Source organism: Periophthalmus magnuspinnatus, chromosome 9 (genome assembly GCF_009829125.3).
Source record: "Periophthalmus magnuspinnatus isolate fPerMag1 chromosome 9, fPerMag1.2.pri, whole genome shotgun sequence".
NCBI lineage: Eukaryota > Metazoa > Chordata > Actinopteri > Gobiiformes > Gobiidae > Periophthalmus > Periophthalmus magnuspinnatus.
The window spans coordinates 24,647,701-24,673,193 of NC_047134.1; the positions used below are offsets into that span (position 1 = coordinate 24,647,701).

The window sequence follows — 25,493 nt, forward strand, 5'->3', positions numbered from 1 at the left end:
AGATAGACCCAAACTCACCTGCGCAGACAGACCCAGACTCACCTGCGCAGACAGACCCAGACTCACCTGCGCAGACAGACCCAGACTCACCTGCGCAGACAGACCCAGACTCACCTGCGCAGACAGACCCAGACTCACCTGCGCAGACAGACCCAGACTCACCTGCGCTGACAGACCCAAACTCACCTGCGCAGACAGACCCAGACTCACCTGCGCAGACAGACCCAGACTCACCTGCACAGACAGACCCAGACTCACCTGCACAGACAGACCCAGACTCACTTACGCAGACAGACCCAGACTCACCTGCGCAGACAGACCCAAACTCACCTGTGCAGACAGACCCAGACTCACCTGCGCAGACAGAGCCAAGAGGAGACTGTCCCTGATATTAAATAGATCCAAATCCCTCGAAGTATTGTGAAAACGACTTTAGTTTCAGTAGACAGATATAAGTCAGTGTCCCACCAGCTCTCGGACCAGAACTGAAGAAGCCGCTTGGATGAGCAGCCAAAAGTCTCCGCTCTAAAACTTTTGTCCAGTTGACAGAATTAATCCCCTGATGAAACCATATGTATTTTAGAAGTTTTATCAATCAATACAAACTCATGTTGAAAAAGTTGCAAAGAAGAGAGACATCACAACACATTTAGGCAGTTTTATTTTCATCTTCTGAAACCCTAATGCTGCAAAATAACAAAACCCAACATTCCTGAAATAAACATTCTACACCACGTTGACACATTTCTCTTTTCAAACTGTCAGTGAACGCCACAAAAGCCTTTTTTCTCCACACACAAAGGAGCTTGACTTGAATTGCCCTGCTGTGGCTTGATTATTCCAAATTAACCCCTAATCCTCCGTAATGACGACAAATGGCCCGAGCATGTTCACTTACAAATGAGTTCACGCGCCACATTTCCACTCTGACGCAAACTTGGATTTTGGCAGAGATGTGAGGATGTGCTTTGAAATGGAAAGGTCGTTTTGTCCTTACTTTTAAATAAAGAAAATAATGACGATTTATTTTTTCTGTGTGTGTTTGGCCTATTGTAAACTGCTTTGTAATCCATCAGCCCGTATCCGTCAGTTAGTGTGACATGTGCGTGTGTACAGGGGCTTTCAATCGGTGCATGAAGTTAAAATTACTAAGTAGCTAAAGGTTTTCCTATTGTCTTTATTTCTCGCAAATGTCGTCAATTTTAGTCTTTTATGATGACAATAAAAACAATAATTATCTAAAATGTTCCCATTAAGACATATTATATATTAAGACATTAGCAATTTTCAATATTAAACGTTATGTACTATTTAGTTTGACTTTTTCCAAGTATTCATTAACTTGTACTGTGAACAATAGTGACTTAGTGGTTTTGATCTCAGCTTTGACCAGTGTGTGCTGTTGTGTCATCGTGTCCTTGGGCAAGACACCCTGTGGTGTGTGTGTGTGAGTGTGAGTGTGTGTGTTACATTTTCAGTCCTCCACTCAAATGTAGCAGTTTAGTTATTTTGGTAATTGATTAATCTGGCAATTATTTTTTACCATTAATGGATTATTTGTTTAGATTACAAAAGGTCTGTGAATATGAATAGAATAGAGGAGGATAGACGGAGAGAAGGAAGGAGAGGAAGGGATGAGAGAGAGGAAAGAAGAAGAAAGGAGGGAGAGGAGGAAGGAGAGATGGAGTGAGAGAGGAGGGGAGGGAACAAGAAGAGGAGAGAGGAGGGGGTGACGGAGAGAGAAGAGGAGAGAGAGAGGGAGAAGATGAGAGAGAGGAGGGAACAAGAAGAGGAGAGGGGGAGGAGGAGAAAGAGAGAGGAGGGAAGAAGCAGAAATGAACTTTTAATACAAGATTTCATGATTGTCTTTGTATAAAAATTGACTGTGCTTGAACTGAAATGGGGAAAAAAACTTTTTTTGTTTCCCAAAAATGGAAAACATTTCAAGGACAAGCAAAACTGGACACACTGGTGCCACTAATGCACTTTAATAATGTGGTGATAAACATTTATACTCACACCTGCTCCTGTTTTGAATGTTTAAATGGACCTATGCAGGTATTTGTTTTGATATTTTGTGTGTATTGTTCTGTATTTTAACAGAGTGACCATGAAAAAAAGCATCTGGTGTTCTCACTGGGCTCTCCCTGTAGAAATAAAGATAAATGAAATAAATGAAAATATAAGATTCTTAATACATTTGACTGAGACGAAGCTAAAGAGATGCCACTAGAGATCATATTCATAGAGTGTAGAATGTTTAGACTGTGACGAGCTCCGAAAACAATTAAGCGATCGCAAAATGAGTTTGATTGTTAGACTGTTGTCGATTAGTTGCAATGAAATGATTAATTTCAGGCCTAGTTCAGGTTCAGTCACTCTCTGCAGCTGCTCATGACATGGTAGAACGAAAGGTAGATGGTATTAAACTACGCTTTGAGTTGAGACTTTTCGAAACCTATGGAACAAGGCTGGATGTGTGAGATATTAAACAGTATTATCTGTTGTTACGTTTCCAAAGCACCATTCCATGTTCATTTTCCCACAGTGCTCTGGTACAACGTCTGTTTAGTTGTCATTGGGAGAGATAAGAATCGAGTCTGCTCAGAGCCCTGTGCATTCCTTGTGTTACCTTCGTCCAGTGTGATGGACTGTGGGCTTTACACGCACGAGCTCCTGACCCTAACGACGTGTGTGTGAATGTGAGCGGGTATTCGATACATTGCGGGGACTCACATATATATACACGAGCTCAGAAATCCTGCTCCTGTGATGTAAATCCTTTATTATATTCGATCAACAACATGATTTGAAGGTTAGAGGGGCTGTACTTGATTTACTGACTGTCTTAAACGTGAAAAACATGAATTGATTAGCTATTTTTTTGCAGTGATCCAAAGTTATTCCTCACTGATGCATTTTGAGAATCCTAATTATTCACCATGATGAGTTTATAAGTGCTGTTCACAACTGTCAGGGACCAGAGCGGAGGTTTGTCATGACGGTAAAGTGAACTACAACTAGCACGCTAACAGCGCACTGATTCTCGGACATGAAAACACTTTATAATTTGATGCATTTTTCTTCCTTTCTTTCTTTCGTTATTCTTTGTTTGTCAGGGTCCATGTACAAATTCATTAATCTTACAAAAGAAATGATGATTTGTACCAGATTTAGCTACTTCTACTTTCCATCTGCAGTCTCTGGGCAGGTAACACACATTAAAATACACATTTCAGTACAATTATAAGACAACAACAGTTCATCATTGACGTTAGCAGTAAAATACACTAAATGTCCCCATGTCCAATACAGTATGTTTCCTACAGTCCCATTTAAACCCATTTATGCCCATTTAAAAAATCGATTTGCTCAAAAGCTTGCAAAATCAAATACAGGTCCTTAAAGGTTAGGATTTAGGTAAAGTGATTACGGTTAAGTCTCAGGTAAATGAATGTATGTCAATGTAATGTCCCCAAAAAGCATGGAAGCCCAACATGAGTGCATTGGTGCATGTGTGTGTGGGTGTGTGTGTGTGTGTGTGTGCGTAAACCAGCATGCTCCGCTGAGACTGCACAGAGAAGAGGCTTGAGCTGGTCCAGACCACAGCTGTCCCAAGCACCCAGATATGTGATGTTTTTTTCTTTCGTTCTAGTCCAAACCATGAAAGACAGATAGAGTTGGGCAATGTAAATGTAAAGTCTATGGTCCCAAGCTGATTTAAATATCAAGTGTATTATATATATATATTAAAAAAAAAAAAGACAAAAAGTAACAAAAATATTGGCAAAAAATAAAATAATTTGTCATTTTTGTTTTTTTAAGATGCTTTTTTCACATCTGGCAAAGGGAATATTAAAAGTCCGATATTACACAAAATTAACTTTTGTGAGCTTTACGTCATGTTATAATGTTGTCACCTCAACAAAAACATGCCTAGAGTTGTATTTTGTTTCATTCACACATGCTTGAGTAACACTTCATTATTTATCTGTCTGTATCCCCAAAGCTCAAAATGCTTTGTTCCACCTTGTGATGTCATGAAGTGGTAGTTTTTAAGTTAACTGCTCCCATTTAACTTTAGTTCAGTAGAGTTTGCCAATTTCGGGTCTGAAATTATCTGAATGATTCTAGTGAAGGCGTATGGAGATTAACAGCACAGTGGAGCACTTCTTGTTACTGCATGACATCACAAAGTGGAACGGAGTGTTTTCTGTCTGAGAGAAGAACACAGTCTAAATATGCAGGGTTTGTGTGTTAAAAACAAATGAAACAAAACACAACTCCAGATATGTTTGTGATGAGGAAACAACATTATAACATAGATCAGAAAATTGTGTAATATGGGTCGTTCACACATGATTTAGCAAATAATGATGGATCAGATTATCAAGACAATAACATTTAAGAAAGACATTTTGCCCCTACGCAGATTTTAAAAGGCTTCTCTCTCATTTTTGGCGACAGAATTCAAACGCCGGGCTTGGCTTGGCTAGACTAGCTCGGCCGTCACACTCTGACGTCGTGAGAGCAGAAGCATCAATAGTTAATTTACTGATATCGAACCTCCAAAAGTAAGTTTACAGGAAATCTTTGGGTTCTAAATTCCTCTTCTTTTTCTTGTGTTGTGTAGAACCAGCTGTAGTAGATTTTTAAACCATTTCTGTGCCGTGTTCAGTTCATCCTGTGCTCTCTGTGCAAAAACTGTGAGTACTTTTGAGTCTGAGTGAGTGCTGTTTGGAGGGAGGCGGTGCAAAATTGGGCGTTGGAGTCTCTTTTGTAAAGGTTTTGCATCCTCGTTTAAGATGGGATAAATAATGACACTTAATGGAGCTATTATATATATTTGGACCCCTTTCAATCCCTGCTGTATACGTAAACGGACATAGCTAACCTGCTAGCCACCATGTTCGAAATAAGAAGCTTCCGGCTCCATTGACTCTGGCTCCAATTCACTTTCTATTGAAAACCTCTCACCCCTCTCTCTGTAACTGCTGCTGTCAGGCTCCTCATTTTGGTCTTAAAATATTTGTATTAACCTGCACTATATGATCCTGATGTTTTTATTTGGCTATTTTGTCCGTAAATTAAGACATGATCATTAATAACAGACCAATGAGTCGCCTTCGTTCCCCGAGGTCATTCCCGTTAGCGTTAGCAACAGGTTTGAAGGATGCACTGAGATGTTTAGATTTTGATTTTGGATGCTAGAATAAGAGCTTTGGTCACTGACAAATGCCAAAGTTAGTGCATTTGTCATTTTCAATACAAGAAAGAAATGAAGTGAAAGAAATGAAATGATCAGTGGTGGAAGTTAAAGAAGTACAAGTTGTGAAGTACTGTACTTAAGTAGAATTTTTAGGTATTTGTACTTTACTTAAGTCAGTTTTACAGTGGTTACTTTTTACTTTTACGTCACTACTTTTAAGAGCAGGTATCTGTACTTCCTACTCTACTACATTTTTTAACAGGACTGAAAAGTAAAAAGTACTTTTCATCTGATTTGAGGGGTTATTTTTACCATGTTCGTGGTAACATCCTGACTTTTTGAGTTCAAGCTTTGACTTTGAGCAAACAAAAATAAATACACAAAATTCATAAGAAAAATTTAGAAAATGACCAAAATATGTGTCATGTTTATTACTTTTTACTCTTTAAGTACATTTTTAAACAGGTACTTAAATACTTTTGCTTAAGTTGACTTTTTCATGTGATACTTTCACTTTAATTGAGTAACTTTTGTTCTCTATCTGTACTTTTATTTAAATAACAAAATGGAGTACTTCTTCCACCACCGGCAATTATGCATAACATTAACACTCTGGCGGCCCGGTATTTCTGGTCCCACCTATAAAATATTTGTTAATTCCTTTTTCCAATAGTCCAGAGTAATACGATGTGTAATATTTTGTGATTCAAATAATCTGTTTCCTGAACCAGCAGAAAAACACCAGAAAAATGAACGTAGCACTTTTCAAAGCAGAACAACATTTCACTTTAGTTATCCGTGGATTTACGAATGATGAAGTATTAGGTAGAGTGGAGATATTTTGTTTAAGAGCTCAAGTTGGCGGTGCGATTCCAGCTCTTGCAGAAGAATGCTGTTGTTGTGTCCTTGGGCAAGACACCCTACCTTGTATGTGAATGGTTTCGTGGTTTCTTGATGTAAAGTGCTTTGAGTGTCTTGAAGGTGGAAAAGCACTAAATAAAAATGTGACTATTTACTTCCTGTATTTTTATCGTGTTATTTTCACCTTTTTTCCCACAAACGTTCACTTAAATATGATCAAAAATGCCCTCCAAATGAAAATGAAAACCCGCCATATGCACTTTTACTTTAACAACCAGTTTGGATTATTTGCAAGTATTCTCTTATCAGAAACCAGAGCCATCGTTTCACTTAAACTTCAGCTCGGGGCTTTTGGCAGTGAGCAGGTTAAACACGGTTATAAATCTGCTGTGTTTAAAGCCCACAGTCTGATCTGGAACATTCTTATGGAGCCTAAACATATTCAAACCAGCCTCATGTTTTCGCTGTGACAGAAGCACTCGGGCTGTGGGAGCAGACAGGACCAGTTTATCTTTCGTTATACGTATGAACTCAAATGGAAAGATGGACAAACATATGTGGATAAGTGTTTTGAATAGTATGAAGTCATGTATAAAAATAGTAGTACTGCGAATCAAAACTGACTTATACTTCACGTCATGTTTTAGGGGCTATTTTTAAGTTTACAGTAAAAAATATGTTTTCTAACCACAAAAAAAAAACAAAAAACCCAAATGTATTCAGTGCATTGGAGCGATGGAGTTGAAATGAACTTACTACTACTAAACTTGCATAATTTAATTGGTATAGTATACACTGTTATACTTCATCCATAATGTGGCTTATTTTTTCATTCATACATTTTTTGGTTTGTCATTTCACTGCAAAATTTATGAAACATCCTAAAAAACAAAAGTGAAAATTTAAAAGATATATGGTAAAAAAAAAAAAAAAGAAAAAATGATTTAACATTTACTCCTATGTTTACTGTATATTATTACTAAACTCCAGCCTACTGTGATATGGAAGAAAACAAATAAATTGAACATATAATTAGTTTTTACCGTCTTGAAAAATATGAAAAGCAGAATTAGTTCATTTTAAACATTTGCAGTGGTACAAAGTCATTCCTCATGTACCTTATGCATTCAGAGCATCCTAATTACTCACCGCGATGAGTTTATAAGCACTTTGCATAACTTTCAGAGACCAGAGCGAAGTTTTGCTGTGATGGTAAAGCTAACAACAACTGGCATGCATACACGCACTTAAAAATATATTTCAAGACACATTTTGCTCAAATTTATGGAGTAAAAAAATATATGTACATGAACCATTAAATTCTAATAAATAAATGGATAACATAATAATAATAATAATAATAATAATAATAATAATAATAATAATAATAATAATAATAATAATAATAATAATACATTGATGATAATTTAAAAAAACATAAATAAATAAATACATAAATAAATAGTGACGCTGTGGTTTTACAGGTCTGTCAAAGGTCTAAACATGTGTATATATAATATCTATATGTTTACATGTATATATATTTTTATAATGAAATCCTCCAAGTTCTTCGAGCAGCCCAAATCCACAGGAGACCCCATTGCAATATAACAACCCAGAGAGCCGCTCATTTCATTAACTTTTATACAAATGTGTGGACATTAAAAAGTAATCAAGTACAAGTCATTATTCCCCATTTTCACATGTTATCTCCGCCACTTCCGACATTAGATCGTCCTAATCATTTCGGAAGTGAAAATTTTCCTTGTAAATCAGGCTAATCTCACAACACGGCACTACTTATTCACATTACTTCATTCTTATTACCATTATAGATTATGATTGCTTATTATTACAATACGGGGGATGTGCACTTTATTAAAACGCATCTCTAAAGTCAGGCATTAATGCTTTTTTCAGGGTCATTTTTGTTCCGTACTGGGTTTGAAAGCCAGTTGGAAGCTCCCCTCTTAGTCCCATTTGCTGTTGATGGCGTTGGGAGCAGCGGGTGTATTACGGTATGCGTCTCATGTTTGTGTGTGAGATTATCGATTTACGAGCCCCTTCTTCTTCCCGGTCTGGTCTTTCTTTTGTTCCCCGTTGTGAGTTTTGAGCGCGGCAGGGGCATTCGTCATCTTTACGGCGGGCTTTAGTGCCGTGGCGGTGCATGGTAAATGTATATTCTAGAGGCTGATGGAGTGTATGTGTGTCAGAGGGTCCGGCTTACACAGGGTTTAGAAGAGGCAAGAGCGGGGACGTTTAGCCTCTCTGTGATGTTAAAGTCTTATCTCAGTGTTTTAAAGAGGGATGTTTCAGTGTTCTCATGTAGCCTACTTTCAGGTTCAAAAAATAGTGCTTTTTTGAGGCACTGAAAACACTTTACATCAAGGAACTACTCACCCATTTGCACAACATTCATACACCGGTGTATGCAGACACTGAGGTGGGGTAGGTTAAGTGTCCTGCCCAAGGAAACAACAACAGTATTCATCTGTGGGAGCTGGAATCGCAATGACAACCTGTGGGTCAGAGGATCGCTCTACCAATAATATTTATGTTGAGAGCGGGATTCGAACCGCCAACCTCCAAATCTGTGTATCTGACACTCTACAGTTATATGTAATAAACACCTGCAGCCTTTTTAAAATACTTTATGTACTTTTCTGGAGTTGGCACATCACCAGAACAGTCTCCATGGAGATAAATATATATTATGACATACTGTGGCCCTCCTCCAAACTAAGTAAGAGTCAAGTTTGTGGAGATGCAAGCACGCTCAGAGTATGGCCGCATAGATTTTTAAAGCTTTTTCACTGCTTTAAACACTTCAAAAAATAAAAAAACTACAACAACATGGTTTTATATTGGTCTGCTTATACTTATTGGCAAAAAAAAAAACCCAGAAACAAACATAAGATGGCATTAAATACTTTTTGTACTACCACAATCCATCCATCTGAGTTGAGAGAGTAATTTTTGCATTGTCTAAAAATATATTCAGTTACATGACTAGTTGTGTTACGGAGGCCATTTGTGGGACTTTTCTACAGGGAGAGCCCGCTGAGACTACCAGACTCTCTTTTTCATGAGCGCTACGGTAACAGGGAAATGAATCTTGTCAAAACAGCACAGATACTAACGGATACTTTGTAATGTGATGGAGTCAGAAGATCAGACTGAGCATAGTGTCCTTTCGCAGACTTAATACAAAACTGCAAAAATGTGCGCAAAAAATATGAAATAAAACAGCTTTCAGCTCACCAACGCCAATATAATATAAGCTCAGAAAGTCAATTTTTAGAATAGATAAACTAAAAATGTAGGAACTTGTCCAAAACTAGAACTACAATAATCCCCCAACTCTCCCTTCTGTGTTTGACAAAGCTCTTCCCTGCACACCCTCTCCAAATCTGGCCTATAAAACTCATCCCATCACAAATGCGTTCTTTTGTTTCCCCTCCTCCCTTTGGGCCTGTTGTTATCCGTCAGTCTGCATTTAGACCCTCTCAGATCTGCTGCTCCACATCTTTGAACCGGGATGAGGGAAAACGGCAGAGGGCCGCTCCCACATGCTACGCTAAGATCAAAATCGTTCTAGACCTGCTCTATGTGAAGATGTCTGCCAGAGTACCACACATTAAAAACCCTAGAATGATGTAACCCAGCAACACGATATCAGAAAGCACAAATTTGACCTGGTAATAAAAAAATATCTATGAAAAAAGAGCTTATTTGTATGTTTAAACTATCTACAAGCCAGAGAGAGTTGTGTGGATTGCGTTTTTATTTTTTTAATTTATTTTTCAGGAGCTATCAGGAGTGGTCTGTTGTCCTGGCCCCCAGAGATCAGAATTAGATCCTTTACCTATTATTTTATATTAGAGGGGGGCCCATGTGAGACATCTTGCCCCGGACCCCCAAATTTCTGTCGACGGGCCTGGAATCTGTGCACATAAAAACATTAACCTGCACAAAAGAGGTCATATTTTGTGCAAAATTAGAACAAGTTTGCTCATTTCTGCTTGACGTCGCTGGATTTGTGATGTCATTAATGCTGTACAGCTTAAACTCATGATTCACAAGTTTAATCTGTCCAAAGCTCTATGGGTGGTTTCAAAATGGGGGGCAGTACCAACAGCTTGACACATTTATTTCAAGTTTAAAAAAAAGTTGATGTGAAAATAAGGTATTGCTTTTGTGAAACCAATGCAGCTTAATGGTCCTAGTTGCCATAATGTGCACAGTCATCACATAAACTTCCTGGGCATGTCTCTAATGAACGTGAAAGACTATAATAACTAATCAAAGCTTCTTCTACCACACAGGTGAGACTAAAAAAAAACACTGTTAGCATCAAAATGAGACCAAAATGCGCTATTTGCATCTAATTACGCATTTTTATCATGTGTGAACCAGGAAATAAGGCCTATTCGTTATGGGATTGCTAGTTGTTGTTAGCATGACAGTGATATCCGCTCTGGCCTCTGAGAGTTGTGAAACCTGCTTATAAACTCATTGTGGTGAATGATTAAGATGCAAGGACGGTGACTGGACAGTGAGGAGTAACTTTTGATCTCTGCAACCTTTTTTTATTCTAAATGATATACTTAATATTTGAACGTTCATACTTCAACTTCCAAACCTACATTTACATGATCTATTTATGATAATCTGACAATTCTACCCTGGGACATTGGTTCATACTATAGACTCTCTATATAAATGGACATAGCTAACCTGCTAGTCGCTGTGTTCCAAAGAGGAAGTGATCATGGGCACGCTTCCGGCTCCATCGACCCTGGCGCCATTTCACTTTACATCAGATAAATGTGGGCCCTCTCTCTGTAACTGCTGCTGTCAGGCTCGTAATTTTTGTCTTAAAATGTTCACGTTAACCCGCTCTACATGATCCTGGTATTTTTATTTCACTATTTTGTCCGGAACTTAAGATATGAACATTAATAAGAGCTGCGTTATTTTCCTGAGGTCGCTCCCACTAGCGTTAGCAACAGGTTTGATTGACAGCGTTACTAAGCGTCCGCCCCCGCTAAACCAGAGTTGCAGGCGGGAAGAGGTATTACCTTCAACAGCCTCGCTCCAGATTGGCTCTTTGGTTGCTATGATACTCGTGGACGGAATTCTAAATATGGAAGTTGGCTCTAAATTTGTCGCTGTAACTGCTTTGCCTCGATGAGCTCCATTTGACTGAAGCCGAACGCTGTGGGTGACGTCACACTCACTTAGTCCACTTCTTTATACAGTCTGTGGTTCATAGACAGTTAAAATCAGCTTCAGCTCACCCCAAAAGCACCACAAGAGTCCAGTGTGACCTCTTTACCATCCACCCTGACCAATCTATCATCCGCTATTGCTACATTACCACATCATAAAACATACACAAGACACTTTCTGCTCTTTTCTGTGCCAGCTCAGAATATATACTTTTATGAAAACCATCGGCTCCACATTGCAAATACCCAGCAGGTGTGGTGATGTCATTTGGTCCAATACAACATCTAAGATCTAACATCCCCGAGTCCTTCAAACTGAACCAGTCCAGGAGAAGGCAGTGTCTGTTGTTGTTTTAAAGACGTGCTCTTGGCAAAGTGCACCAAAGCGTTTTATAGACACCCCCGAGTATAAATGCCCTGTCGACTGATTTTCTGTCTAATAGAATAGCTTTGGAAATGTGTGGACCATATGTCATCTGAAAACTAAAGTTCTGCTCATGAATCTATGCCTGTTTAGTGCCATGTGAGTTTGGGTTGGATTCTTGCGCTGGGAGTCTGTAGTGAGATGGATAGTCTGTTTTTTGGCAGTAGCATAAGGACAGCGATCAGTACTTTTGCGTTTTGTCCAAATTTGGGCAGCGCCTAAAGTGTGGTTTTATATATAACATTTCATTATATTGAATACATGCTCCCGAGTCTGAACAATATGTTTACTAATTCAGCTTTGACATATATGCTCGCAGTCAAACGTATGGACACACCCTCTCATGTTTGTTTTTCTGTATTTTTACTACTTTTTATGTTTAAATACATATGGAAGACATCAGGTATATGAAGCAAGATATATGGAATTATTTAGTAAAAAAACAACGCTTGGCTACTTTGAGGGCTTACATATAAAAATATATATATATATATTTAGTAGAGTTATTTACCTTTTTTTTTACGCTAAATAAACCCATATATCTTATTTCATATATTTGATGTATTTTGTATGTATATAAAATGTAGAAAGCAGTAAAAATAAAGAAAAAGAAAACATTCAATGAGCTGGTGTGTCCAAACTTTTGACTGATAGAGTATTTAAGAAATGGTATTTAATTTTTTAAGAATTTTACATTTTAATTAGACATGTGTTATCATTGACCCTTTCAAAGCTTTACTTAAAGTGATTAATTTGAGTTAGTGAGTACTCTTTATTCTCCTGCATCTTCTCTTTACTTTGTTCTCCAATTTCATTTCTAAAACAGTGATACATATAGGATTGGCTGTAGTTCTCGTCAACAGCCTGGGCCGACAGTGCAACATTTTAAAATTGGTGCCTCAACGTTCAACCAGACGTGAACGGACTTGTTTCTATCCTTAAGCTGTATGATATGAGCTGATATGAACTTAGACTAAACGTTTCCTGTTTTATGTCTAGTGTGGTCAAACCTTTTGGATATCTTTCCACAAGCTTTTCACAATAGTTGGCAGAAATTTTGGCCCATTCCTCCTGACAGAACTGGTGTAACTGAGCCAAGTTTGTATGCCACCCTGCTCGCACATGCCTTTTCACGTCTGCCCATACATTTAATAGGATTGAGATCTGGGCTTTGTGGGGCCACTCCAAAACATTGACTTTGTTATCCTTAAGCCACTTTGTAACCAGTTTGGCAGCATGCTTCAGGTCATTGTCCATTTGGAAGACCCATTTGCGTCCAAACTTTAACTTCCTGGCTGATGTCTTGAGATGTTGCTTCAGTATTTCCACATAATATTCTTTCCTTATGATGCCATCTATTTTTTGAAGTGCACCAGTCTCTCCTGCTGCAAAACAACCCCACAACATGATGCTGCCAGCCCCATATTTCACAATTGGGATAGTGTTGCCAGGCTTACAAACTTCCCCCTTTTTCCTCCAAACATAACGCTGCTCATTATGGCCAAACAGCTCAATTTTAGTTTTGTCAGACCACAGGACCTGTCTTCAAAAGGTCTTTGTCCTTGTGTGCATTTGCAAACTAATCTGACATTTTTATGTTTCTTTTGGAGTAATGGCTTCTTCATGCAGAGTGTCAGTACTTGTACTTGTTTCACTGTGAGTAATGACCAGTGTTGGGCATCTTACTTCAAAAATGTAATTAGTTATAGTTACAAGTTACTTCTCCCAAAAAGTAACTGAGTTAGTAACTCAGATTCATTCAAATGTAAACCATGTAAAATAAGACAAAACCTTTAAGCTTTTCTGGCCACACACTGTAATTCTCTGCCCAGTATTCAAATATTAATCACTCTCATTTCAACATAAACTGAACTTTATCCAACTCTTTAACATTCATTAAAAGATTCACACAATCCCTCTAACACGTATCTATTCCTTTATTTATCTATCTATCCATCCAATCAGCTGTCGATGCATGTGTGGACAGGACATCATTTCCCATCATGTATTAAGCGTTTGTAGTCCATGCAGGCGGCCGCTCGCGGTGGAGAGCTGCTGCGCTCGCCTTGCTCAAAAACTTCCCGTTACCGGCGCACAGGTTATGTCAGCGCAAGTTGGTGGCATCTTGGACACAAAACTAACCGGCATGCACCGCGCACCGATCGACGGCGATAGTATCTGCGCCCGCCTCACCTCAAACAAGCCTTTTATCTCACCCCAAGCCGCGTTGCAGCTCCTCGGCTGAGAGACTCTGATGAAGAGAAGAGTGAACTGAATTAAAAGTAACGCGCCACATTTTATAGTCAGTAACGGTAACGGCGTTAGGACGCTGGGAAAGTAATTAGTTAGATTACTCCGTTAGAGAAAAAGTAACGCAGTTAGTAACGCCGTTATAATGTAACTTCGTTATTCCCAACACTGGTCTTCACAAGGTCTTTTGCTTTTGTTCTTGGGTTCTATGTCCCAGAGATGAACGTGCTTTGGTCAGAAATGTGCATATCAACACGTCTCCTTCCTGAGCGGTATGATGGCTGGATATTTCTATGGTGTTATGTGAGTCCACAATTCTCTTCCTGATCTTGGCTGATTTCTTTTGACTTTCTCATGATGCTACACAAAGGAGCAGTGTGTTTCAGATGTTCTTTCAAATATATCCACAGATGTGTCTCTAATTAACTCAGATGTTGTCAATAAACCTCAGAAGCTTCCAAAAACATGACATTTCATCTGGGGGTTTCCAAATTGTTTAAATACATAGTAATCTTACTGTATGTAAACTTCAGACTTTGAAGTAAGTTAGGAAAATGGTTTTAAATAATCCTTCGCTCATTATTCTGGCATTTCGCAAATAGAAATAATTTTGGTAAACGTAATTGACCTAAAACAGGAAAAGTTTTGTCTGGTTTTATGTCAGACAGTGAGCAACAAAAAAGCACATGTGTCTTTTTATATAAAGTTTGTACTTTTCTGGCTTCAGCTGTACATATTTTTCCATCCCAGAATGTTTGCAAATTGTTTGATAAGAGAAATTAACAAAGTTTCAACTGGGCTGCAGCGTGTAACATATTTAGTATTTTGTATATATTGTTATTTTCTCAATATTTTTAGTCTCTGCACTAGTTGTTGTTAAATTATGCAAATGTAGTCCTAGTGTGTGCATACATATCTGTGTGTTTTTAATTATACAAACAAATTCTACTTGCAAATTGAATTTTGAACCACCTCTGGTAAACTGGTCTGCAATTTTACTGATTAAATTCTGATCATAACACTGGAGCTATTTATGCCATGTTTTTGTTGTTTGTTTTCTCAATCTTTTTTGCATATATTGAATTTGATGCAACCAGCAATTAGTAACGCGCCTTGATTGGAAGCCATTTTGTGTTTGCTCAGCGAGTAGTGCTGTGGTAAATGAGCACAAATGAATGTTACGGCCTCCCATCCGTTTGACAGGTCTATTCTTTAGATTGGCTTTAATTGTAATTAAGGCCTAATTAACGAGCTGGGGGACGTTTGCAAAAATATACTATAATAAGTTATGAAAGCATTGGGGCCTGTGTCAGTTTATCCGTTAATGAGTCTAGTGATGGGACTTTCGGCTCTTTTAGGGGATCCGAATCGTTTGGATCTGTTCATGTCAAAACACTGGTTCTTTTACTATTTATTTATAAGAGAGACGCCAATGTGAGAACTCAGTTTATCTACAAACTAATCACACAGAGAAATGACCCAGGCTCAGACGTGTTTACAATGGTTCCAACTGAGAGAGGGCGAGTGTTTACCCTTCGAAATGATGTAAATTTAAATAAAATCTTGCACTACATTAATAATAATTTAAAAACAAACTGTTACTACAACGCCAAATCACTGTTTTGTGCACCAAGCTCTCACTCGTGTCGCCTGGTCTGCTTCTGAGTTGATTCTTCTGGTTTGTTCAGTGTAAAAATGCATAAAAACTAGAAAGAAACAGATTCGGTTCTTTTGTAAATGAGCCGTAGCGATATGTCGTAACACTGGCAGCACGTTTGAACTGTTGTGAAGGTGGTTTTCTCTTTCAAGAACGAGAAAAAAAGACACAAAAATGCAAAATGAATGTTCTGAACGTAACAAAATGTGACAGAGATGCAGAAAAACTTCAATACGAGCTGAATCTAAGCGTACATGAAGCTCTGGAAAAGAAAAACTGTGTCCAAAATCTGCCACCTGCTTGTCTTCATACTGATGTTATCGCTTTACCTGTAATGTTCCACAGTACCGCATTAAAGCTATTTGATCTATCTTTCATTTAGTCAGCTAATACTTTCTAAAACATACATTCTTACTGTAAGTGGGGCCTCCAATCTGCAGATCTGGCCTGTAACTTGGCCTGGTTGCATCGCTTGCTCGTATCCATGGAGATAAATCAGTTTAATGCCATGCTGTGGAACATTCTAGGAGAAGCAGGTGGCACTCTTTTACTTTTCTATTCGTATTTGGACATTTCTCAATTGCGTTAGATGTTTTTGATGTTTTTTTTTTATCTTTTCTCTCAAAATTCAAATGGCAGAATTGGAAACATCTAAAAGTTTTATCGTTTTCATCATTTAGCAGTTATATTGATGCCGTAATTGAAATAATTACTTCATTTTTTGACCATTTTCCTCTCGAATAATGCTTAACGAGTTTGATAATATCTTTTGAGTGTACCTGTGTGTTCACTTTGCCTAATTGTCAACATTTCAAAGTGAAAGTCTTTTTAGCGAGCTTCTGTCAGAGTTTTGGCACGGAGCCTTCAGGATCTCGTGTCCGTTCAGCTTTGGGTGATGTGGGGCCACTCGGCTTTATGTGCTCTCTCTCCCTCTGTCCTTCTCTTTAAACCCACCGTCTCACTCTCTCTCTTTCTCTTTCTACCTCTCTCTCTCTCTCATTCCCAATCTCACACACACAAATCTTGGGTTTTCATGCTTGGGGACATTACATTGACTTACAATCCACCCCTCTCACACTCTCTCTCCTTCCTCTCTCTCTTTTCTTCTATTTTCTCTATTTCTCTCTCCCCCTAATGCCCTTTCTCTCTGTTCCTTTATCACTCACTTACACAATCTTTCTCACCCCTCTCTCTCTCTCACACACACACACACACACACACACACACACACACACACACACACACACACACACACATCCCCCCTCTCTCGTCCCCTCTTCCATCCTACCCCTCTCTTTCACCCACTCTCTCACCGACTCCCTCTTTCTCTCTTACTCACACACATTCTCTCTTTCTCCCCCTCACTCCCTCTCTTTCTCTTTCTTTCTCACTCGCTTGCTCAAAATTTTTCTCTCCCCCCTCTCTCTCTCACACGCACACACTCACTCTCTCTAACCCTCACCCCTCTATTTGTCACACACACATGTCCTCTCTCACCCCCCAGCCTCTCTCTCACACACACACACACACATTCTCTCCCGCCCCTCTCCTTCTTTTTGTCTCTCTCTCGCTCGCTCACTCACACATCCTCTCTCTCTTCCCCTCTCTCTCCCTCCTCCCCTCTCCCCCCCTCTCTCTCCCTCCTCTCCCCTATCTCCCCCCTCTCTCCCCCTCTCTCTCTCCCCCCTCTCTCCCCCTCTCTGCCTTCTCCCCTCTCTCCCCCACTCTCCCCCCTCCTCACCTCCTCCCTTCCTCTCTCTCCCTCTCTCTCCCCCTCTCTCCCTTCATCCCTTTCTCCCCTCCTCCTCTTCCCCCTCCTCCCCTTCCTCTCTCTCCCCCTCTTTCCCTTCATCCCTTTCTCCCCTCCCCCTCTTCCCCCTCCTCTCCTCTCTCCCTCTCCTCTCTCGCCCCCCTCTCTCTCTCCCTCTCCTCTCCCCTCTTTCTCTCCCTCCCTCCTCCTCCCTCCCTCCTCGTCTCTCGTCTTTCTCTTGTTGAATGTCCTGTGCTGTGGTTCCATCTTCATTGCACTGGGCTCTGCTCTGCTCAAGTGCACTTAACTTTTTCCTCTGTTGGTTCTCGTACACTAACTCAATTTAGTCTTTTCTATTTACTCTTTGTTTACTCTCGATCACTCATTCCGGCCCCTCCACCTGGAAAGAGCCGCAATTTCTACTTTTTATGAAAAGTCAATTCTCGAGTCTTTTCTCCTTAAAGCGCTACATGGCATTATAAGAAACAGCTCCTTTTGCAACGTTTTAGATTTAGGTTTTACACCAGGACTGAACGATTTCGGTTAAAATATGGAGTTTCGAGGATTGAGATTGTGATTAGATTGAGGATGCACCGATACCGATTCTGATACTATGGCTTTAACTGTCTGACGATTCCTGATATCAACTGATACCAGTGCAGAGACTGAAAACAGCATTTATTTACTTAAAACTAAAATAAAATAAGACAAAACTGATCAAAATGTGTTATGTAGCTGTTGTATAATCCTCAAGTAACTACAGAATTACTCTGTGTGTCAACTATAACCAGGAAACAGTCTTATTATATCAATCAACACGTCCAACCAGGATAACGACTGAACCGATATTTGGCAGCCGATATCTAATCCAGCTAATTTTTCAGTATCGGCACCGATTTATTTCTAATTTTAATATAAGAGGTTTGTTCAAAGTTCACATTTTAAACACTGACAAAAAGAATTGACCAAAAGATTGAAATATGAACTGACAAACAAATTAAGCTACAGGGTTAGCAGCTTTTATGCACAATAAGACCCCATGGAAACACAGGGAGGGCATCTGACACAGGGAAAACATGTTTATACAGATTGCAGTTTTTCGTTTTTTGTTTTTTTTGCAGTTTTTACGCAGTAGATTCTGTTGTTTGTGGATGAAATATAAGTATAAAGAGGTGACACAGTTGCAGGTCACATGTCCAAACCTAAAAACTGAACCGTGTTATTTTTATTGCCAAGCCCCGAACATTCAACATTGTCATTTCAAAATTCATTTATACATGCGTAAGAAAAGAAAAAAATTACCTCTCCATATCTATAAACGTTCCCACAAAAAGCAAAACCATGGCTGTCTTTGTCCTTCCTCTGCGCTCCATGTGTGCCCATGTTTACACTCCACTCCCCTGGAAAGTGTCAGGCTCGCGGGTGGCCGGGAGGGGGGTGGTGGATGATGGGTGGGGGTGGGTGGGGGAGGAGAGTGATGGTGTTTGGGTTGGTTGGTGTTTCTATGCGCTATGGATATTTGTGGTTAACCCCTGGATGTGTCTCTGAGGTGACGCTGCCTGTGCTGTGCTGTTAAACCTGAAATTTGTAACTTTATTGGTGGAGGTGGGGGAGTCGACAGGGGCCACGGTTTTAGCGGCCCAGAATTTGACCCGTTTTCTATTCATTTATATTAGAGCGGGGCCCATATGAGGTTTCTCGATCCGCCCCTCCAAAATTGTGTCGCCGGGCCTGGTTGGAGGGCGTGCCACCTGCTTGTCTATGGAGATGTTTTTGCTTTGACTAGAATGTTCAACAGTGTGGCATTAAACTTATTTATTTCCATGAAGACGAGCCATAAAATCAAATTACAGGTCAGGTCTGTGGAGCGGTAAGTCCGTTTAAAGTCACAATGTTATTAAGACATTTTTGAGCAATGAAAACTGACGATTAATGCAAAATATGCAAGTTTTATGCTATACTGTGGAACATTCCAGGTAATGCAACGTCTTCATAGAGACAAAGCAGGCGGTGGACCGTTCACTATGTGTTTAGCGTTGATGTAAACTGAAAGAATAATGTTTTAGTTAATAAATCCAATGAATGAATGAATGAAGGATTTCTGTAAATATGTACGGAAGCCCTGAGCGCCAAGTGAAACAAAACAAGTACTTCATTTGGGGTTTTTTTTTTTTTATCTTTTCCCTCCAATGTGAGCTTGCAGGACATTTTTTGTAGTAAAAGCTGATTTTTTTTTGTCTTTTTTTTTTTTAGTTTTTTTTTCTTTTTATATTTATTTTCTATATTATTTTCGACAACAAAAAATCTTTTTATTAATTAATTTATTTTTTGAGCTGTTGATACAAAAAAAAAAAATACTGCATACTAATAGCTAATTAACTAACTAATAACTGGTAAATGGAGCCCAAATGATGCACCGTTTTGTTTTTTCCCTCCTTGCCACTCAGGGCTTCTGTAAATATACCATCTTTTCCATTTTAATATTTTTATGTTTGTTTAAAGCTATAATTTCGATGTTAACATGATCTATTAAAATAACATAAGAAAAGACAACATAACACAGGGCTTGTCAGCATTTTCCTTATTTATTTTTCGTACATTGGGAGTGATGTGGTAAGAGAGTGGTGCAGTTAGCCACATTAGCGGCGTTAGCACAGTTAACGGTTTTAGTGTTGTGTCCGTGAGATCCAGGGAGAACATTGCAGCCTGATTATCCTGCTGTGCTCAGCTGGACTCCCCTCTCTCTCAGTCACACTCAGGGCTGCAGACCTTAAGATGTTACAGTGGAAAAACAGCACATGCATCAGTGTGACGGTTCAGATCATACAGACGCCATCTTGTGTTTGTAAATGTGTTATAAAGAAAGAGTCAGAGCAGAAATGTCACATAAGAAAGAAAGAAATATGTGATCTTTGTTTGGTTGGTGCATTATATTTTTATCGACAGTTGATGAAATGAACCCTCTGTATCTTGTAAGGGAAGTCTGCATAGACACATCGATTTAAATATTTCTAGTAATCTTACAAAAAAAACAAAACAAAAAATTAAACATTGGGATAATGGGTGTCGTGATGTTGCAGTGCTTTGAATAACCTAAAAACGAGAGTCTTAAGTTTGATTCCCAGATTGGCTGGATCTCTCTGTGTGGAATTTGCATGTTCTTTTGATGCTCTGGTTTCTCTTCCACCCAAAAATTTTGCACATTTTAAGTACACTGCCTGTCAAATGTTTGGACACGCCTTCTCATTCAGTGTTTTTTTTTTTTTTTTTTTTTTTTTTTTTTAAATATGTGAAATTATGTACCATAGAAAAACGTTAAATAACTCTACAAAATATTTTTTTATATATATTTTAAATTAAAATCCTCAAAATATGCACTTCTTGCTTTATCGAAAAATATTTTGTAGAGTTATTTCACTTTTTTTCTTTACTACATAACTCCATATATCTTGATTCATATATTTGATGTCTATATAAAATGTAGAAAGTAGTCAAAATAAAGGAAAGAAAAAAAAACACTGAGAGGGACTGAGAAACCGAAACTCAATGAGAGGATGTGTCCAAACTTTTGACTGGTAGTGTACATCTTGTGTGAACTTTAAAAAATACACATCTGTAACTTCAACTTATTATAGGATTTGTTAATTATGTTGCACAACAAAACAGCTGATGATCTGCCCCATAACTGTGACATTTAACTTAGGCAGGAGTTGTGTAAATGGAGATGTTATTGCTTTGCCTGGAATGTTCCACAGTATGGCATTAAATCCAGTGGTGGAAGAAGTGCTCAGTTTTGTTACAGATACTGGAGCAAAAACCCTAAAAAACTCAAGTTAAAGTAACACGTGAAAAAAGAAAAAGCATTAAAAGTACCCCTTTAAAACTGTACTTAAAGAGTAAAAAGTAAAAGTATTTTGCACATATTTTGAGGTCTTATAAAGTTTCAAATGTGTTGATTTTGAAAAAGAGTTGTCCTGAATTTTGTTCGATAGAAACATTTGAATCAATAGGATTAACTGTTTTTATTAGTATATTTTTCTTTGCTCAAATCATGATCATGCTAAAAGTAAACCCCAGATTAAACCTATTCATCTTGCTTTTGTAGCGTAAAATAAATTAAAAAATCTCACTCAAATCTCACTGTGAGCGGGTTGTCTCTCCACAGATCAGACCTGTAACTATGATAGATAAACATAATAAACCGACCAAATCTGCAACATTATTCCTAAATGTTTGAATGAAAAATGACAGAGGGACAAAATCTTCTTCCTACATTTTTTCAATTACAATTTAGAATAATTGGTCCAAACTTTTAACTACTGAAAATGTTTCTCTCTTTTGTTGTTTCTTTATTGAACAGAATGAGCAGCTTTGTTCAAAAACATTCAAATCAATAACCGCTGAATGGAAACGTGCCGTCACTCACGCGTCTGTTTGTGTTTTTCAGGTGAACGAGGAGACCGTGGAGAGGCTGGTCGTGCAGTATCCACACATCGTCTTCAGCACAGTGATGCAGGACTGCAAGAGGACGCTGGAGAGGGCCTACCAAATGGGCTGGATCCCCAACACGTCCAACGCTTCGTAGCTGCAGCTGTTGTACACATGGCATAATCGTTAGTGTTAGCATCATGTGGCTACACCCAGACTCTCCGCATTTACACTTCATATCATGTTTTCACTTTATTTCTATGTACTACACGCATGTAGCTAGACACGTTTATTGTTCTAAAACAGAGTTCAGCAATTAGGTAACATCTTCGAGCTTTCTTTTATTTTTGATCTATAGATCTCTTGTAATAATCATAGCTTTTATTGAAGAAAATGTTCTCTCGGCGGCGGCGGCAGTTACTAAAAGTCCACTGTGTAACCTGTCATGCTTGTCTCCATGGAGATATTTATTTCCCCAAAGTGTTCCCAGTATGGCATTAGACAAGCAAAGGATGCCACCAAGCCAAGTTACAGGTCTCATCTGTGGAGAGGCATCCCCACTTGTAATAAAAACGCATTTTCCAAGGCTTTTTTAGCAATATATAGACCTATACTTTTGGAATATTTAAGAAGACGGAGAAGTTTAATGCCACAGTGTGATGAATTTCAAGGCAAAGCAACAAAATCACCATGGAGACAAGCATGTACCAGAGATCCCCCACCACAAAAGTCAGACAGTGCACTTGAAAATAATCTTTGTGAATGGATATCAGTCCTTAAACATTCTCGTAACGTTTAAACAGATACAATGGAAGAACGTCACGTGTAGAATGTACAGCTGGGTCTGGTAGCTTGGGCTAACGGAAGATGGCGCCCAACGTAGAAACGGTGGATTGCGGTAAATGGACCTGCACTGACAAACCAGCATGAATGAGCAAGTCCCGTTCTCTTTTCAAAGGGTCTTCTTCAACTAAAAACATTGCTTTTTCATTTGAGAATAGTACAATTATGAAAAACAACGGTTTTGGACTTAACCTTAAACGTGAACTGAAATCTCAAAATCGCATCCAAAAATTCAAATTCTTAAACCGTAATAAGGATTCTGTGGATTGGTTTTCCAACTTTCTGCACTGGATAAACTCAGAACTATTCGCGCCAACTTATGATACTGATTTTAAACAATGTGGTCAGATTGTATCTTCATAAATCAGCTTCGAAGTCCCTCTTTTTATATCCCGCACCAATGGTTAACCCCGGATAAGTTGGTAAAACGATGCCTTAAATGGTTAGTCTGTAATGCATTTAAACACATTTAGCGACAACATTTAATACCGTTCTTTTAGCCGTACAATCATATAAATATAAAGTTCCAAATTTGCTTGATTAGCCTTCATCGTTGTGAATATTTGTACAATAGTTATGTAGCAATGCAAGGAGAACGTTTAGTTTGGCGTAGAGTGCTAGCGAAACGATCTTTGCAGGGCCAGTAGAAGTTATGGTTTTGTCCGTTATGTGTTTAGGAACTCAATAGTTACAAAAGCAAATAACCAGGGTATTTTTCTACCGCGTTGAACCAGCTCATGGCTCAACCGCCAATCAGACGCCCGCATTTGGACAATAGCGTGAGTGGAACTTTGAACTTTCTACAATATCAGAAATAACATGTTCTTCACCAGGTTTCAGCCAATGGAGAGAGGTGTCTCCCTTGGTTCTTTCGTTTTACTTTCTTTTGTATCACGTTTCTCTCTAGATGTTGACACTCTTGATTCTTGATTTGTTATTGACATAAACAACTGAATTTACATAAAGATGATTAAAACACTACAGTTTCAACCCAATCTTTGCGTCTGTGTGATACATTTTGGGGCTGATGTGGGAATGATAAATACAATTCTTCAAGTTCCTTTCAATTCCATTTAATTCCACATGTCTGCAAAATTTGAAGCATTTTATTTTTTAGCTTTGATCGAAGGAAAGTCTCATGAACATTTGGCATCTCACTACCGAGGACCGTGATGTTCATGTGAGTGGAACAAAACAACTCTCATCAACCCTGTGAGGTGATATTGGGCTTTTCAGGTTTAAATAAACAAATAGAAAAAATATATATATATCAATGAATATAAATTTTAATCAACTGAAACAGATATAAGGCCATGTCCCACCTGACCAGAACTGAAGAAGCTGCTTGGATGAGCGACAAAATGCCTTCACTATACGTTTCCGTGCATATCTTTTATTACAAGAACCCATGCTGTGTTTTATTACTTCTAACAGCATACAGAGTGAGTATTATACATCTGATCATATCTCCTTGGTAATATTGTCACTAGTGTTGCGCCAATACCATTTTTTTTATCGATACATGGCCTTAATGTACTCCCCAATACCGATATTGCTTAGTGCGAAGTAGTAGACTAATGCTACTCAATTTTGTAAGGGTACAAAAGCAAAAAGTAAATCTACTAAAAGTCTATCTCTGAAGAAAATCTACAAGAATAAATGAGATTTTGAGGAGAATTAGAGTCAAATGTATAATGGCCTTGATGATGAGTTGTGCTGATTTAAGCACTTTTACTTTTTGTTCTTGGTCGCTTCTACGACAGAGCGATGAGGCCTCGGAAAAGACCTCATCCTCAAACCACGTGGCTAATTATGCAGAGTGAACAAAGTCCGTGTTAGCACTGTTGCCGTATTAGCGCTGTTGCCGTATTAGCGCTGTTGCCATGTTAGTGCTGTTGCCATATTAGCGCTGTTGCCATGTTAGCGCTGTTGCCGTATTAGTGCTGTTGCCGTATTAGTGCTGTTGCCGTGTTAGCGCTATTGCCATGAGAGCACTGTTGCCATGTAAGCGCTGTTGAGAGCACTGTTGCCATGTTAGCGCTGTTGCCGTGTCAGCGCTGTTGTCGTGTGAGCGGCATTGCTGTATTAGCGCTGTTGTCATATTAGCGCAGTTGCCGTGTCAGCGCTGTTGCCGTATTAGCGCTTTTGTCATGTTAGCGCTGTCGTCTGCCTGCGTTCTCCTTAGTTATTTTACCAAGTTCAGTGTCCACTCCAAAAACTAAACAAAGGTTCTCAAAGAGGTAACACAAATGTCTTTTATTAGCGTGTTATTAGCGTGTTATTAGCGTGTTTTAAGTGTCTGCAGAGCCTCCACAGTCTGCATTTAACCTGCTGTGAGCGTTAGCATTAGCATTAGCCACACATCTATGGGTTCTGATTCTGGAAAATACAGAGTGGTATCGGATCAGTGACTTGGTATGAGAACTCACCGATACCAATACCTGAAAATGTGCAGTATCTGAGCTTTTGCCAGTGTCAGTGTCAGTATTGGAACAACCTTAATTGTCACTGTAAAGAACTGACAGAATCTACTTTGTAATTATTAGTATTTGCTTGTATTGTTTTAATCCTAAAGCCTCAACATCCTCCTGTGGTTCCTAAAAGATTCAGTGGAAAACAAAGTGACCCCCCAAAACTATACGTCTTTTCATATAAATTGTAAACATATGCATCCCTTCAAATTAAGATTCCCCAAAGCTATTTATTAAATCCATTCATTTTTAACCCAGAAGTCAAATGAACTCAAATTAAAAATACACGCCTCTAGATACGCACGTCCTCAGGCAAATTGCAAATCAACATATTATTTTGCAACCTTGGAGCATATTTGTGTTGTGTGC

The 25,493-nt window shown here is 38.8% G+C and overlaps 1 protein-coding gene across 1 annotated transcript in view; it reads left to right on the forward strand.

Moving 5' to 3' along the window:
* fbxl17 (F-box and leucine-rich repeat protein 17) overlaps positions 1-23,648 on the forward strand; it is a 442,838-nt gene extending 419,190 nt beyond the window's left edge. Inside the window, exon 11 of the mRNA XM_033972727.2 lies at positions 21,830-23,648. Coding sequence (XP_033828618.1) covers positions 21,830-21,967 — 138 coding nt within the window. The 3' untranslated portion in view covers positions 21,968-23,648. The remainder of the gene's footprint in view (positions 1-21,829) is intronic.
* The last annotated feature ends 1,845 nt before the right edge of the window (positions 23,649-25,493 follow it).